Genomic DNA, 19,014 nt, shown 5'->3' with positions numbered 1-19,014 from the left:
AATACAACCTGTGCTTATGGATAGGAAGACTTAATATTGTCAAAATGGCCATCCTGCCTAAAGCTATCTACAGATTCAATGCAATCCCTTGCAAAATACCAACAGCATTCTTCAACAAACTAGAACAAATAGTTCTAAAATTCATATGGAACCACAGAAGACCCTGAATAGCTAAAGCAGTCCTGAGAAGGAAGAACAAAGCTGGGGGGATTATGGTCCCTAATTTCAAGCTCTACTATAAAGCCACAAAAAGTACCAAATTGTTTTGGTACTGTACAAGAACAGACTCATAGATCAATGGAACACAATAGAGGGTCCAGATATAAACCCACACACATATGGTCAATTAATACATGATGAAGAAGCCATGGATACACAATGGGGAAAAGACAGCCTCTTCAACAAACAGTGTTGGCAAAACTGGAGAGCTCTATGTAAGAGAAAGAAACTGGACTATTGTCTAACTCCATACACAAAAGTAAACTCGAAATGGATCAAAGACCTGAATTAAGTCATGAAACCATAAAACTCTTGGAAAAAAACATAGGCAAAATCTCTTGAATATAAACATGAGCAACTTTTTGCTGAACACATCTCCTCAGGCAAGGGAAACAAAAGCAAAAATGAACACATGGGACTACATCAAACTAAAAAGCTTCTGTACAGCAAAGGACACCATCAGCAAAACAAAAAGGCATCCTACAGTATGGGAGGATACATTCATAAATGACATATCCAACAAGGGGTTAACATCCAAAATATACAAAGAACTCACTTGCCTCAACACCCAAAAAACAAATAAACCAATTAAAAAATGGGCATAGGATATGAACAGACACTTCTCCAAAGAAGATATTCATATGGCCAACAGGCACATGAAAAGATGCTCCACATCACTAATCAGCAGGGAAATGCAAATTAAAAGCTCAATGAGATATCACCTCACACCAGTTAGGGTGGCCAACATCCAAAAGACAAGAAACAACAAATGTTGACAAAGATGTGGAGAAAGGGGAACCCTCCTACACTGCTGGTGGGGATGTAAATTAGTTCAACCATTGTGGAAAGTAATATGGAGGTTCCTCAAAAAGCTAAAAATAGAAATACCATTTGACCCAAGAATTCCACTCCTAGGAATTTACCCAAAGAAAACAAGATTGCTGATTCAAAAAGACATATGAACACCTATGTTTATCATAGCACTACTTACAATAGCCAAGATATGGAAGCAACCTAAGCGTCCAACAGTAGATTAATGGATAAAGATGTGGTACATATACACAATGGAATACTATTCAGCCATAAAAAGATAACAAACCCTACCATTTACAACAACAAGGATGGAGCTAGAGGATATTATGCTCAGTGAAATAAGCCAGGCAGATAAAGACTTCCCAAATGATTTCCCTCATTTGTGGAGTATAACAACAAAGCAAAACTGAAGGAACAAAACAGCAGCAGAATCACAGACTCGGATAGGAGACTAGCGGTTACCAAAGGAGAGGCACTGGGGAGGGGTTGGGGAGGGTTTGTGTAGAGGGAGAGGGGGATTGGGGAGGGTTTGTGTAGAGGGAGAGGGGGATTAAGGGACACTACAATTCACACTCACTATATAGGTAGGTCACAGGGAAGGCAGTACAGCACAGAGAAGACAAGTTATGACTCAATAGCATCTTACTACATTGATAGACAGTGACTGCAATGGGGGTCTGAGGACTTGATCATATAGTATGGGTGAATGTTGAAACCACAATGTTTCTCATGTGAAACCTCTGCAAGATTGTGTATCAATGCACTTTAATTAAAAAAAAAGGAAAAAGGTTTTTATTTGCTTGGTGTGTATCTGACTCATTATTATGATCTATGGGTAGTTTTTTTCATATAGTTGGGTTCTCTCCCACATGCTGCCAATATTCAGAAGAGAAATGGCTTTTGAGTTAAGAGAAAAAAAAGAGAAAGTGGGAAAACTGTCTACATAGAAAACCTTAAATATATCTTTAAATAGAATAAATATCTGGAAGAAGATACTACATACATCTCTCTAAAAGAGTAAATTGTATTGTGTGAAATCCAATGGATAAGAGTCCAGGAGATGAAACAGGAATGAAAGAAAGCTTCATAACATTAACTATTGTCTGTAGAGAGGATACACCTGCCAGGCAGGGTACTAAGTGCTTAACTCCATTATTTCACTGAGTCATCTTAACACAACCCAAGACTTTGTTATACTTTTAAGGGCTTGCAGGAAGAGAAGACTTACTTGCGTAGGATCACACAGGTATGTGTATGACTCCCAGATATCTCTGACTCCCCAGCCCATTCTTTTAACTACTGGGTTATAACCTCACATTTACTGAGAGCTTTCCGTTTGCCAACCACAGACCAAGGCATTTTATCTCACTTAATTCTCACAGGTACGGACTTCAGAAATGGGGAACAGCAGTTACGTCACATGCCTAAGTTAGGTTTTTAAGGTAGGTCTTTCTGCCTTTGAAGCTTGTGCTCAAGTGCAGAAGGAAGAGTCCCAGGAAAAAGAGAAAGAGATGACAGAGTGGGAGAGAGAGGCAGGCCTTATTTCCCCCAAATACACGAAGAAACCAAGAAACTGCCTGGGGATAACAATGTGCTTATGGTGAAAGAACTTCTAGCTTAGTGCTTCTCAACTCTGGCTGCACATTAAAAAGATTCTGATCCCCAGGGTTCGGCCAGACCAAATATACCAGAATCTCTAGCAGTGGGACCCAGACATTTGTAGGGAAGCTGGTAAAGCTCCCAGGTAATTTCAGTTTGCAACCACAGCTGAGAATCAGGGTGCTGGGCTCTCTTTCAGCTGTGTGTCACTGTCTTATATTTCTCACTTGTGTGTATTTAGAAACAGAAGATTATATTATCTCTGATGGTTTCAAAATAGTGGCATTATATTAAAAATTTTTTTAAAAATCCTCTCCCTGCCTCAGATTCACTTAGATAGCAGAAAGTTCTTGAGATTATGAGAATCAATAGCTATTTAACAAATGCCAGTTGACTACAGAGGTCCTCAAACAAAGGCTTGGGAGGTAAGTGTTGAATTAATTAGGGTTAGTGAAGAAGCAGTAATACAAAAATCTAAGGTTGCTGCCAAAAGTCTCTGCCAATTCAATAGTTTGATACAAAATGCAGAATGATTTGCTTCCCCTGCGCTTCTCCAGGTTGGAAGGAGTAGACAGGTTTAGACCTTCTTGGAATCCACAGGCAGATGGGGTAAAAGCCCATCCTTTTGGTTACTGCCTTCTTGCTTGCTGTTTTTGCTTTTATTTATGAGATAAAAGCCCTCTTCAAGGGTTCCCTGAAGCTACACGTTTGGTCAGAGCCCAGAAGATAGCCACTGAGTCACCCTCCAGGGCTGCTGGTCCTGGACATGTGACACACATCGGCACCTGATAAGAGCCCACATGGGCTAATCAAGCTATTCCGGTTCAGCCACAGGGCCATTCTCGTATCTGTCTAACACTTTTCAAATGCTCTTTTATTTCCAGCCAGCTACATATGGCCTATGAGACCAGCCTGACAGAGCCAAGACAGGGCTGTCCCTTGGCCAGTTGGCAGCAGGTATGGCTCGAGCCTGCGGGAATGAAGACAGCACTTCAGTGAAGCAGACACTTTCCCTAGCCAGGACTCCTTGGAGCCAACGAGGGCCTCGGCCCCAGCATCGGATGCTCTTTAATGCCAACTGGCAGCCTGAAGCCCGAGCACCGGCATCCAGGGGCCATTCATTCAAAGCACATATTTTATTCCTGCTCTAGCTACTTATTTTAGTTCTTGTCTATGTATAACGTTCAATGTTCTCCCTTAAAACGGGCCATGGTCAGCCTCTGAACAACTCACACATTTAAAACACCGACAATGAAACACGAAACTAAAGTGAACATTACAATTTGAATATTAATATATGTTCTTACATTGAAGTGAAATGGCAATAACCAGTCATGAGGGACTCCTTTTAGGCAGAAACACAGGCTGACTTACCCTCCCATCTTGCAGTCCCCAGTCCCACCTTTCCAGGCTCTTACATACTTCGGATTAGCCCACAGGGACACTGGATTAAAGGTTCCACTTGCAAAATAAGGTCCCACAGGGCTCAAGATGACAAAGAGCAATGCTTTGGTAGGCTTCTTGACTCCCAGAGAAGGCTGCAATAAAGTAAAAGGACACACAACTGTTAACTGAAAATGCAAACACCAGTTTAAGGTCTAGAATAGATGTGTAATTACCTCCCAGAGAGGGGGACACCCTAGGACAGGCGCTGGTACTTCCAAGGCTGAGGTACACAGAGCCTGATAGGCTTCTAAGAAGAAAACCACTGCACATTGCTTTCTGAGTGGTTATGATTTGAGAGAAAAAAACCAACTTGTCAAACTTTTGGTTGGTAGGGAATTTAGAGGAGATGTTATATCTTGAACAACTAGCTATATAGCACCTCTCAGCATGGCTTTGGGAACTGAAAAAAGGAAGAACTCAGACGTGATTTCCGTCCTTGGGGGAAAAATATAATATTTGCTTCTCTCACTTTCCTTCTGTTTCCACAGACCATTGAGCATTTCAGGACAGGGCAGGGCCTCCAGCGGGGGGCATACAGGAGAACGTGCCATCACGGGGCCTGACTGGCAGGCACCGGACAGCAAGACTGGGGCTCAGCAAGAGGCACCAGACGAGATGTATCCCCCCCAGAAAAGCAGACGATGAAGGAGCCACAAGAATTTGTGTCACAAATGACAGCGATAGAAGACGGCCTTCCGCATAAACACTGGAAAATTATAAGCCAAAAATGCAAAATCTTCCCAATTCCTATAGCACAAAAGCTGTTACATGTAATTACTGTCAGCTGTCTATGAAGGAGGGACACTGAGAGACAGAGAGTTTTGAGGGCTCCGTGGGATAAAGGCAAAAATGGTCCCTGAGCCCTCTGGTGCGATTTAAGATCACAAGAAGGAAGAAAACACGTCAGTACTGGCACCCTAAGAGCCTTGGGATACATAATGCTGTGCAATCTGGACCAGAGCCTGGTCTGGCAGGATAGGGGCAGGAATCTAGCAGCTTTCCTCCGAATTTCAATTCTTTTTATTACCAAGGCCCCTCACTCACTACTTATGCCCAGATCATCAAGAATCAGGTAGGTAAAATATTTGTGAGTATTAAAAAATGTGCATATGCAAGGGAAACAAAAGCAAAAATGAACAAGTGGGACTATATTAAGCTGAAAAAGATTCTGTACAGCAAAGGACACCATCAATAGAACAAAAAGGTACCCTACAGTATGGGAGAATGTATTCATGAATGACAGATCCGATAAAGGGCTCACATCCAAAATATATAAAGAGTTCACGCACCTCAACAAACAAAAAGCAAATAATCCAATTAAAATATGGTCAGAGGAGCTGAACAGACAGTTCTCCAAAGAAGAAATTCAGATGGCCAACAGACACATGAAAATATGTTCCACATCACTAATCATCAGGGAAATGCAAATTAAAACCACAATGAGATATCACCTCACACCAGTAAGGATCGCCACCATCCAAAAGACAAACAACAACAAATGTTGGCGAGGCTGTGGAGAAAGGGGAACCCTCCTACACTGCTGGTGGGAATGTAAATTAGTTCAACCATTGTGGAAAGCAGTATGGAGGTTCCTCAAAATGCTCAAAATAGAAATACCATTTGAGGGGGGCGGAGCCAACATGGCGGCGTGAGTAGGACAGTGGGAATCTCCTCCCAAAAACATACATATTTTTGAAAATACAACAAATACAACTAATCCTAAAAGAGAAACCAGAAGACACAGGACAACACCCAGACTACATCCACATGTGCGGGAGTCCAGTGCCTGGTGAAAGGGGTAAGATACAACCCCGGCCCAGCGGAAACTGAGCATGCCTCCCCCCAGCTCCTGGCGGGAGGAGAGGAGTCGGAGCGGGGAGGGAGAGGGAGCCCAGGACTGCTGAACACTCAGCCCCAGCCACCCGCACCAGAGTGCAGACACAGTGCATGCATGGAGGGCTGGAAACGAGGGAAACAGGGCAGCAAGACCTCTGAGCAGGTTCTGAAGCTGATGCCCCTGTGACAAAGAAAAGCGAGTGCTTTTTGAAAGTCTTAAAGGGACAGGGACGTAACAGCTGGACAACACAGGTCACAGCCCAGTGGCTGGAAATTAAAGGGAAAACTGGGTGCACTAACCCCCTGGGCAACAGCTCTGAGACCCCTCAGGGAGGTAAACAGCCAAACAGCCCCCCAGTCCATTACCCCTCCGGGCGCTACGAAAGCAGAGAAGCAGCCTAAGGCAAGCCCCGCCCTCAGAGAGGGAGCTTCTTCCATATTGGCCGGGCAAGACACAAAGACCCAGCCTACCCACAATTACCCAACACAAGCCACTAGGGGTTGCAGTTGTCCCAGTAAGGAAAGGCCAGTAGCAAGTGAAAAGTCTGGCCTTCCCAGCCGACAGTCAATAGCACCTGTCAACATGAAAAGGCAAAAAAATATGATCCAGACAAGACTAACCCAGACAGCTTCGGCATCTGCTACATCTTCGCCTGAGAAGGAACCTGGGGAGATAGATTTAACCAATCTTCCTGAAAAAGAATTCAAAACAAAAGTCATAACCATGCTGATGGACTTGCAGAGAAATATGCAAGAACTAAGGAGGGAGAATACAGAAATAAAACAAGCTCTGGAAGGAATTCAAAACAGAATGGATGAGATGCAAGAGACCATTAATGGACTAGAAAACAGAGAACAGAAACGCAGAGAAGCTGATGCAGAAAGATAAAAGGATCTCCAGGAATGAAAGAATTCTAAGAGAGCTGAGTGACCAATCTAAACGGAACAATATCCGCATTATAGGGGTACCAGAAGAAGAAGAGAGGAAAAAGGGAAAGAAAGTGTCTTTGAAGAAATAATTGCCAATAACTTCCCCAAACTAGGGGAAGAAATGGCCTCTCAGACCACAGGGGTACATAGAACTGCCATAACAAGGGATCCAAGGAGGGCAACACCAAGACACGTAATAATTAAAATGGCAAAGATCAAAGACAAGGACAAAGTATTAAAGGCAGCCTGAGAGAAAAAAAAGGTTACCTACAAAGGAAAACCCATCAGGCTATCATCAGACTTCTCAACAGAAACCCTACAGGCCAGAAGAGAATGGGATGATATACTTAATGCAATGAAACAGAAGGGCCTTGAACCAAGGATACTGTATCCAGCATGAATATCATTTAAATATGAAGGAGGGATTAAACAATTCCCAGACAAGCAAAAGTTGAGGGAATTTGCCTCCCACAAACCAACTTCACAGGGCATCCTACAGGGACTGCTCTAGATGGGAGCACTCCTAAAAAGAGCACAGAACAAAACACCCAACATATGAAGAAGGGAGGAGGAGGAATAAGAAGGGAGAGAAATAAAGAATCATCAGACCGTGTTTATAATAGCTCAACAAGTGAGTTAAGTTAGACAGTAAGATAGTAAAGAAGCTAACCCTAAACCTTTGTAACCACAAACTTAAAGCCTGCAATGGCAATAAGTACATACCTTTCAATAATCACCCTAAATGTAAATGGACTGAATGCACCAATCAAAAGACACAAAGTAATAGAATGGATAAAAAAAAGCAAGATCCATCCATATGCTTCTTACAAGAGACTCACCTCAAACCTGAAGTCAAGGGATGGAAATAGATATTTCAGGCAAACAACAGAGAGAAGAAAGTAGGTGTTGCAATTCTGGTATCAGACAAAACAGACTTCAAAATAAAGAGAGTAACAAAAGATAAAGAAGGACATTACATAATGATAAAGGGCTCAGCCCAACAAGAGGATATAACCATTATAAATATATATGCACCCAACACAGGAGCACCAGCATACCTGAAACAAATACTAACAGAACTAAAGGAGGAAATAGAATGTAATGCATTCATTCTAGGAGAATTCAACACACCACTCACTCCAAAGGACAGATCCACCAGACAGAAAATAAGTAAGGACACAGAGGTACTGAACAACACACTAGAACAGATGGACCTAAGAGACATCTACAGAACTCTACATCCAAAAGCAACAGGATACACATTCTTCTCAAGTGCACATGGAACATTCTCCAGAATAGACCACATACTAGGCCACAAAAAGAGCCTCAGTAAATTCCAAAAGATTGAAATCCTACCAACCAACTTTTCAGACCACAAAGGCATAAAACTAGAAATAAACTGTACAAAGAAAGCAAAAATGCTCACAAACACATGGAGGCTTAACAACATGCTCCTAAATAATCAATGGATCAATGACCAAATTAAAATGGAGATCCAGCAATATATGGAAACAAATGACAACAATAACACAAAGCCCCAACTTTTGTGGGACACAGCAAAAGCAGTCTTAAGAGGAAAGTATATAGCAATCCAGGCATATTTAAAAAAGGAAGAACAATCCCAAACGAATGGTCTAATGTCACAATTACGGAATTGGAAAAAGAAGAACAAATGAGGCCTAAGGTCAGCAGAAGGAGGGACATAATAAAGATCAGAGAAGAAATAAATAAAATTGAGAAGAATAAAATAATAGCAAAAATCAATGAAACCAAGAGCTGATTCTTTGAGAAAATAAACAAAATAGTTAGGCCTCTAGCCAGACTTATTAAGAGGAAAAGAGAGTCAACACAAATCAACAGTATCAGAAATGAGAAATGAAAAATCACAACGGACCCCACAGAAATACAAAGAATTATTAGAGAGTACTATGAAAACCTATATGCTAACAAGCTGGAAAACCTAGGAGAAATGGACAACTTCCTAGAAAAATACAACCTTCCAAGATTGACCCAGAAAATCTAAACAGACCAATTACCAGCAACAAAATTGAAGCGGTAATAAAAAAAACTACCAAAGAACAAAATCCCCGGGCCAGATGGATTCACCTCGGAATGTTATCAGACCTACAGGGAAGACATAATACCCATTCTCCTTAAAGTTTTCCAAAAAATAGAAGAGGAGGGGATACTCCCAAACTCATTCTATGAAGCTAACATCACCCTAATACCAAAACCAGGCAAAGACCCCACCAAAAAAGAAAACTACAGATCAATATCCCTGATGAACATAGATGCAAAAATACTCAACAAAATATTAGCAAACCGAATTCAAAAATACATCAAAAGGATCGTACACCATGACCAAGTGGGATTCATCCCAGGGATGCAAGGATGGTACAACATTCGAAAGTCCATCAACATCATCCACCACATCAACAAAAAGAAAGACAAAAACCACATGATCATCTCCATAGACGCTGAAAAAGCATTTGATAAAATTCAACATCCATTCATGACAAAAACTCTCAACAAAATGGGTATAGCGGGCAAGTACCTCAACATAATAAAGGCCATATATGATAAACCCACAGCCAACATCATACTGAACAGCAAGAAGCTGAAAGCTTTTCCTCTGCGATTGGGAACAAGACAGGGATGCCCACTATCCCCACTGTTATTCAACATAGTACTGGAGGTCCCAGCCACAGCAATTAGACAAAACAAAGAAATACAAGGAATCCAGATTGGTAAAGAAGAGGTCAAACTGTCACTATGTGCAGATGACATGATATTGTACATAAAAAACCCTAAGGACGCCACTCCGAAACTACTAGAACTGATATCAGAATACAGCAAAGTTGCAGGATACAAAATTAACACACAGAAATCTGTGGCTTTCCTATACACTAACAATAAACTAATAGAAAGAGAAATCAGGAAGATAATTCCATTCACAATTGCATTAAAAAGAATAAAATACCTAGGAATAAACCTAACCAAGGAAGTGAAAGACCTATACTCTGAAAACTACAAGTCACTCTTAAGAGAAATTAAAGGGGGCACTAACAGATGGATACTCATCCCATGCTCATGGCTAGGAAGAATTAATATCGTCAAAATGGCCATCCTGCCCAAAGCAATATACAGATTTGATGCAATCCCTCTCAAATTACCAGCAACATTCTTCAATGAACTGGAACAAATAATTCAAAAACTCATATGGAAACACCAAAGACCCCTAATAGTCAAAGCAATCCTGAGAAAGAAGAATAAAGTAGGGGGGAATCTCACTCCCCAACTTCAAGCTCTACTATAAAGCCATAGTAATCAAGACAATTTGGTACTGGCACAAGAACAGAGCCACAGACCAATGGAACAGACTAGAGAATCCAGACATTAACCCAGACATATATGGTCAATTAATACTTGATAAAGGAGCCATGGACATACAATGGCAAAATGACAGTCTCTTCAACAGATGGTGCTGGCAAAACTGGACAGCTACATGTAGGAGAATGAAACTGGACCATTGTCTAACCCCATATACAAAAGTAAACTCAAAATGGATCAAAGACCTGAATGTAAGTCATGAAACCATTAAACTCTTGGAAAAAAACATAGGCAAAAACCTCTTAGACATAAACATGAGTTACCTCTTCTTGAACATATCTCCCCAGGCAAGGAAAACAACAGCAAAAATGAACAAGTGGGACTATATTAAGCTGAAAACCTTCTGTACAGCAAAAGACACCATCAATAGAACAAAAAGGAAACCTACAGTATGGGAGAATATATTTGTAAATGACAGATCCGATAAAGGCTTGACGTCCAGAATATATAAAGAGCTCACACGCCTCAACAAACAAAAGACAAATAACCCAATTAAAAAATGGGCAGAGGAACTGAACAGACAGTTCTCCAAAAAAGAAATGCAGATGGCCAACAGATACATGAAAAGATGCTCCACATTGCTAATTATCAGAAAAATGCAAATTAAAACTACAATGAGGTATCACCTCACACCAGTAAGGATGGCTGCCATCCAAAAGACAAACAACAACAAATGTTGATGAGGCTGTGGAGAAAGGGGAACCCTCCTACACTGCTGGTGGGAATGTAAATTAGTTCAACCATTGTTGAAAGCAGCATGGAGGTACCTCAAAATGCTCAAAACAGACTTACCATTTGACCCAGGAATTCCACTCCTAGGAATTTACCCTAAGAACACAGCAATCAAGTTTGAGAAAGACAGATGCACCCCTATGTTTATCGCAGCACTATTTACAATAGCCAAGAATTGGAAGCAACCTAAATGTCCATCAGTAGATGAATGGATAAAGAAGATGTGGTACATATACACAACGAAATACTACTCAGCCATAAGAAGAGGGCAAATCCTACCATTTGCAGCAACATGGATGGAGCTGGAGGGTATTATGCTCAGCAAAATAAGAGAAGCAGAGAAAGAGAAATACCAAATGATTTCACTCATCTGTGGGGTATAAGAACAAAGGAAAAACTGAAGGAACAAAACAGCAGCAGAATCACAGAACCCAAGAATGAACTAACAAGTACCAAAGGGAAAGGGACTGGGGAGGATGGGTGGGTAGGGAGGGATAAGGGGGGGAAGAAGAAGGGGGTATTAAGATTAGCATGCATGGGGGGGTTGGAGGAAGGGGAGGGCTGTACAACACAGAGAAGACAAGTAGTGATTCTACAATATTTTGCTAGGCTGATGGACAGTGACTGTGAAGGAGTTTATAGGGGGGACCTGGTATAGGGGAGAGCCTAGTAAACATAATACTCGTCATGTAAGTGTAGATTAATGATAAAAAAAAAAAAAAAGAAAGAAAAGGGGGATTACTCCCTGATAGGATAAAACTAACTATAAATCAATTATTAGTGCATGCTTTAAATATCCTTAATTTTGACCACTTAAAGGGTGTCAGATGATCAGCTATGGAGGTACATTTTTCTGATAGTATTCCTTTCTCTTAAAAAAAAAAAAAAAAGTAGTTCCTGTGTGGTGACCTCCAATGAGTTCTACACAATGGTATAAAGGGCATATAAAAGTGTAGGCAAAGGGTCTGTTTGTGTTTATACAGAGGATCAAAGCCTAATTTGGCTACCCAGAAAATGAACTAAGATACGATATGAAAAAGAACTTCCAACATCAGCACTCTCTGGAAGACTCATACCAGAAGATGATCATCAAAAAACCCCAACAAAGATCCGCGTGCTGCTACAGCTGTAGATGCACTCATCCCACCGGTCCCTGGACTTGCCATGTGAATGAAAAAGGAGATGTCTAAGCTGGCTTGTGCATACAGTAAAACAACAAATTTGACTGGATCTATACTGTTGGAACTCAACCAAGAATTAGGAGAAGTGCAAATTGTAGCGCTCCAAAATCTTACAACTACAGACTATCTACTGTTAAAAGAACATATAAGATGTGAACAGTCCCCAGGAATGGGTTGTTTTAATGTCTGATTTCTCTCAGACTGTTCAAGTTCAGTTGGACAATACCCACCATATCACAGATAAGTTTTCACAAATGCCTAGGGTGCCTAACTGGTTTTCTTGGTTTCACTGGAGATGGCTGGTAATTATAGGTCTGCTTTGGTTACGTAACTGTATTCCTATTATGTCAATGTGTGTGTGCAATTTAATTAGTAGTTTAAAACCTATACATGCTGAAGTTACTCTACAAGAAGATATGTCAAAGAAATAATCAATCTTCCCATGTTTTCTTCCGCCTGCTACTTCTATAGCTTTTCTTCTTTCTTCCTAATTACAACCCTTAAATAGAATTCGTGCCTCATATCGAATTTACTGAGTATCATAATTCTTCCAAGTGGTAAAGATACCTCGAGACAAATGCTGGGCATAGAAGCCACAGGGCATAAATATGCAAAGAAGTAAAAAGCTAACCTTTTCAAACAATAAGGCTTCTCTCTCACTTACCAACTTTACATTTCCCTGTATGGCCCCGGAAGATGACTGGTTAGCCAGAGACGGGTAAGATTCCTCAAGGGAGGAACAACCTAAGACAGGCACAGTCGCAGGGGGCCCATCAGGTGAGAAATTGGGGATCAACAGAGGTGAGGCTTAGAACCTCACCCCCCATTTTGATATAAATCTTCTGCATCCGTGGATGTTTTATTGCCCTTGACTAGCTTGGATTAACACACAGTCTACAGGCACACACCTGATCATCTACATTTGCTCTCTTACAACACTAAACTATGTTTTCTACCTTTATCTTGCATCTACCTACCACTTCAGCATTTTATTAAAAATAATAATAATAAAGAGGGAAATGTGGTATCCACATATAAATTAAGTATAAAAATCAAACGAATATTCATATTTGAACTGATTGTTTATAGTTCATAATGCATGATCAAAACCGAAAGTTTCTGTGATGACTGCCCTTGTACTGTTTGTTCACCACGCAACTTATTCACTATGTAAGAATTTGTTCTCCATGTAAGAACTTGTTTGTTATTCTTCAGGAGATTGGAGACTGACGAAAATTAGGCTTGGGGTGGATTAATGATTGTGCATTGAGCACTGACCCCCCCATACAGATTTTTATTGTTGTTAACCATTTGATCAATAAATATGAGAGATACCCTCTCAAAAACCAAACAAACAAACAAAACAAAAGTACAGACTTCCAATTTTAAAATAAATAAGTAACTGGGATGTAATGTATAGCATAAGGAATATAGTCAAAATATTGTAACAACTTTGTATGGTGATAGCTGGTAGCTAGAATTATCATGTATATAAATGTTGAATCACTGTGTTGTACACCTGAAACTAATGTAATACTGTGTGTCAACTACCCTTCAATAAAAAAAAAAAAAGAAATATCATTTGACCCAGGAATTCCACTCCTAGGAATTTACCCTAAGAATGCAGCAGCCCAGTTTGAAAAGGACATATGCTCCCCTATGTTTATTGCAGTACTGTTTACAATAGCCAAGAAATGGAAGCAACCTAAGTGTCCATCAGTAGATGAATGGATAAAGAAGATGTGGTACATATACACAATGGAATATTACTCAGCCATAAGAAGAAAACAAATCCCACCATTTGCAACAACATGGATGGAGCTAGAGGGTATTATGCTCAGTGAAATAAGGCAGGCAGAGAAAGACAAACATCAGATTATTTCACTCATCTGTGGAGTATAAGAACAAAGAAAAAAACTGAAGGAGCAAAACAGCAGCAGACTCACAGAACCCAAGAATGGACTGACAGTTACCAAAGGGAAAGGAACTGGGGAGGATGGGTGGGAAGGGAGGGATAAGGGAGGGGGAGAGGAAGAAAGGGAGCACTGTGATTAGCATATATAGTGTGGTGGGGGGGCACGGGGAGGGCTGTACAACACAGAGAAGACAAGCAGTGATTCTACAGCATCTTACTAAGTGGATGGACAGTGACTGCAATGGGGTATGTTGGGGGGACTTGGTGATGGGGGGAGTCTAGTCACCATAATCTTCCTCATGTAATTGTAGACTATGGGCACACTGATGCCATCCGAAAGCAAATGCAACCCTTAGGAAACCCAAAACAATAACTCCATTTGTATTCCATGTGAACACAACCAAGCAGGGCTTGGGTGTCTGCAGAGCAAATGGAAAATGGGTGACACATAATCAAGGAAAAACAATTAGTCAGAAGCAACCAGGAGGCTTTGGGTTTTTGCTCCTTTATGTTTGTCCCTGAGTGGCAGTTGAATAGGACTCTCTGGACCAATAAAGAGTGAAGAGATTTAAAACTTCATTTGTTTTTTTTTGGCTTCATTGTTTGAGAGAAAAAAACCTCAAAATAATATACATATCTGCCTTTCTTCCCAGCGTGGATAAAAACTATCTTTCTCTGCACTTTTACTTACTATCAGTTAAGGAAGGACAGTGATACCTTCATATCAAAGAGCTTTGAAGCTTAATTTAAAAAATTACAGGCCCTCAGAAAACCTTCTTAACATAATTTAGAAATATATACTTCTGAGTCAAACAGCTTGTTTATAGATAAAATGATAAGCATTTTATTAGCTATCATATGAATGCCTGGATTTTTTCACTCTGAAACACATGTATTGCTTGCAACCTGCATTATATTAAAAGAGGTAACAGTAACTCATCATCATGGAAATATTTTTCTGAGATAAATTTCATCTTATTTCCTTCCTGATTTTAATTGACAGGTGAATTTGCAAGTATTCCACTAGGTGGTGCTACAGAGAGCACACATGGAAAACAGGAAATTCTATGCATTAAATCTATTTTGGGGAAGAAAAAAATCTCAATAAACCTATAAGTAAGAATACTTTTATTCTTAGCAAGAAGGTAAATTAGAGACTAGAACTGTTCAATGCTGAGAGAAAATACATTTATGTGCACTAACATTTAATTTTTTAAAATGTAAGCAAGGTCAACTCGTATGTTTTATAAGTACTCAAGGACTGGTGTGGATCACAGCTTAGTCACTTTCATCCTTATATGATTACTTACGTATGTTGATCATGTTTTTGTGCAAAGAACTCGGTGACCTTGAAAATGGTCACACTGCTTCAAGAGTGAGAATGAAGAAAACCGAACTGCATCACGGAGGGGGCTTGGTGGTTTGCACTGTCTCTACTCTCAGGAACCATCGTGTGTTCCTTTGTCTTAATTCTCCTTTCTATCCTGGAAAGTAATGTAAGTTCTGCGCTCCTGCTATAGTTCACAGTAGTTTATTACACAATATCAAACAAAAGGCAGCAAACATAATTCTATGACAAGGTCAGGTTTCTGATCAAATAAAGCAAAAGCCACATAAACAAAGAGAAAATATGAAAAAGCACAGATGATATATTATGTAAGTCAGTGTCCTTAAAATTAGTCTCATTATAAAGTCTATGAATGATATTTTTGTTCTTCACTATTTCTTGGATTAGCTTAATGTAAAGAATTAAAGAGGGCTTTTAAAAAAACACCTGGAAAAATGAGGAATATAAAGCCTCAGATGCAAAGTATAAAATTTCTCAAGAGACCACACTGAGTTAGAAGTTGAAATTCTGGTGTGTACAAAAAAATATTGTTTCTTTATAGTATGCCTAACAAATATATACATACGGGTATTAAATACACATATATTTTCACAGAGTAACAAGACTCTTGGGTGTGATGGTAAATAAAGACCCCTGTTACAGTGAAAATTACTACTTTGCCGAGTCAGTCAGAAAATCCAAGTTTATAAAAAGCGGGGTTTCAGAGGTTATCTGAGCAATGGCAGAAAGCTCAGAGAGCTGAGAAAAGGTACTATTAGTCCATGTTTTGGCCTGGAAGGCAGAGAGGACAGCAGCAAAGTGGAGACGTAAGGATAATTCTGCCTAGGTGAGGCAGATTGAGAGACAGAGAAATGAAATAACTAGGGAAAACAATGAAACATTTTTCAAAAAGAATGGCAGGACTTTTTAATTTTAATCCCAATAACAGTCTAGTTTGTTCTTTGTATTTTTTTAAAGTTCCTGCCAGTTCTTTTGAAAGATTAGGGGTTAAAATGGTAAAGGATATTGGACTGAGGGGTGCTGGGAGAGATGTGGAGGCGACCAGCGGCCCCCACAGGGCCTTGCCTGTGTGAGTCATGAAAGGGAAGGGTAACAAAACCACGGAGTGTTAGCTTGCTGAAAGATTAAAAAAAAAAAAATCCTCAGTAATCATGCAGTCCTTTTGGTTTCTACGGCATTTCATAGGCCCCAAAGCCAAGAAGTTAAGGGCTATAATTCCTAAGTGGGAGAAAGTGGAGCTCAACACAGATTATTTTGCCCAAGGTTCCCATTATTAAGCCCCAGATCTTCTACACTTAAACAAGAGCTCTTTTCATGATGTCATAGTTAAAATTTTAAAAATCAATAAAGTTCCCAAGATTGCCTGAAGAGAGTTCACAGCGGCCCAGCTTCCTGCCTCCTCAGGCCCCACGGAGGCCCTGTGCTCTGCGTGCTCCTGCGCAGCCCACACTGCACCCCTTCAACTCCTCCTCACGTCGTCACCACTCGGCATCTCCCTGCCCTACTGCCTCGCACCCAGAACACTCTCCTTCCACCACCCCATACAGACTGAAATGTACCTGCCCCCTAAAGTTATATGGCAGAGTCCTAATGTGACTGCGTTTGGAGATAAGGCCTCTAAAGAGGAAATTATGATTAAATGAGACCAAAAGAGTGGAGCCTGACTCCAACAGGACTGGTGTCCTTATGAAAAGAGGAGGCAGGAGAGCATAACTCTCCACTCCCCCCACCGAAGGACACAGCAAGGAGATGCCCATCTTCAGGAAGGCCTGATCAGAACCTAACCCTGTTGGCACGTTATCTTGCAAGTCCAGCTTCCAGAACTGTGATAAAATTAATTCTGATGCTTAAGGCAGCCAGTCTTAAGACCAATATCCCTGGTGAACATAGGTGCAAAAATCCTCAACACAAAATTAACAAACTGAATTAAAAAAATATATCAAAAGGATCATCCATCATGACCAACTGGGATTTGAGCCAGGGATGCAAGGAGGGTACAATATTTGTATATTGATCAACATGATTCACCACATTAACCAGAAAAAAGGATAAAAACCACATGGTCATCTCAATAAATGCTGAAAAACCATTTGACAAAATTCAACATCATTATGATACAAATTCTCAAAAAAATGGGTATAGAGGGAACTTACCTCAACATAATAAAGGCCATATACAATAAACCCACAGCTAACACCATACTCAATGGCAAAAAGTTGAAAGCTTTTCCTGTAAGATTAGGAATAAGACAAGGATGTCCACATTCAACACTCTTACTCAACATACTACTGGAGGTCCTAGCCATGGCAATCAGACAAGACAAAAAGATAAGAGACATTCAAATTGGCAAGGAAGAAGTTAAATTGTCACTATATGCAGATGACATGATATTATGCATAGAAAACTCTAAAGAATCCACCAAAACACTATCAGAACTAATAACTGGATTCAGCAAAGTTGCAGGATACAAAATTAATACACATAAATCTGTTGCATTCCTATATACTAACAACAAACTAGCAGAAAGAGAAATTATGACAATTACATCAAAAAGAATAACATACAAATAAATCTAACTAAGGAAGTGAAAGACATATATTCTGAAATCTGCAAGATACTCATGAGAGAAATTAAAGAAGACACAAGTAAGTGGAAATCTATGGATTTCCATAGATTGGAAGGTTTAATATTGGATAGGAAGGTTTATGGATAGGAAGAATTAATATTGTCAAAATGACCATCCTGCCCAAAGCAATTTACAGATTCACTGCAATCCCTATCAAAATTCCAAAAGCATTTTTCAAAGAACTAGAACAAATAGTCCTAAAATTCATATGGAACCACAAAAGACTCTTGAATACTAAAGCAATCCTGAGAAAGAAGAACAAAGCTGGGGTATTATGTTTCCAGACTTCAAGCTATACACCAAAGCTACAGTAATCAAAACAGTATGGTACCAGCACAAGAACAGACCCATAGATCAAGGAACAGAAGAGAGAGCCCAGAAACAGACCCACACCTATATGGTTAATTAATATATGACAGAGGCAAAAATATCCAATGGGAAAAAGACAGCCTCTTCAATAACTGGTGTTGGCAAAATTGGGTAGCTGTGAAAACTGGGTAAGAGCATGAAACTGGATTATTGAGTAACTCCATATACAGAAGTAAACTCAAAATAGATGAAAGACCTAAACATATGACATGAAACCATAGATCTCTTAGAAGAAAACAGGCAAAAATCTCTTGAACATAAGCGTGACCAATTTTTTTCTGGACAAATTTCCCCAGGCAAGGGAAACAAAATAAAAATGAACAAGTGGGACTACATCAAACTAAAAAGCTTTTGTACAGCAAAGGACACCATCAACAGAACAAAAAGGCAAGAATGGGAGAATATACCCAAAAAATAATTTATCCAATAAGGGGTTAACATCCAAAATAAAGAATTTATATGCCTCAACACAAAACAAATACCCTGATAAAAAAAATGGGCAGAAAATCTGAACGCTTTTCCAAAGAAGAAATACAGATGGCCAACAGGTACATGAAAAGTTGCTCCACATTGCTAATTATCAGGGAAATGCAAATCAAAACTACAATGA

General features: G+C 39.9%; 1 protein-coding gene across 4 annotated transcripts in view; it reads right to left on the bottom strand.

The window, feature by feature from the left end:
- Positions 1 to 19,014, bottom strand: part of BCAT1 (branched chain amino acid transaminase 1) — a 108,679-nt gene that overhangs the window by 29,044 nt on the left and 60,621 nt on the right. For all 4 annotated transcript variants that reach the window (XM_073222340.1, XM_073222341.1, XM_073222343.1 and 1 more), the window contains exon 6: positions 4,006 to 4,169. In XM_073222340.1, the coding sequence (XP_073078441.1) occupies positions 4,006 to 4,169 (164 nt within the window). The remainder of the gene's footprint in view (positions 1 to 4,005; positions 4,170 to 19,014) is intronic.

This window comes from Manis javanica, chromosome 15 (genome assembly GCF_040802235.1).
Source record: "Manis javanica isolate MJ-LG chromosome 15, MJ_LKY, whole genome shotgun sequence".
NCBI classification, from domain to species: domain Eukaryota; kingdom Metazoa; phylum Chordata; class Mammalia; order Pholidota; family Manidae; genus Manis; species Manis javanica.
The sequence above is the reverse complement of the archived record's forward strand: the minus strand, read 5'-3'. Positions and strand labels throughout refer to the sequence as shown.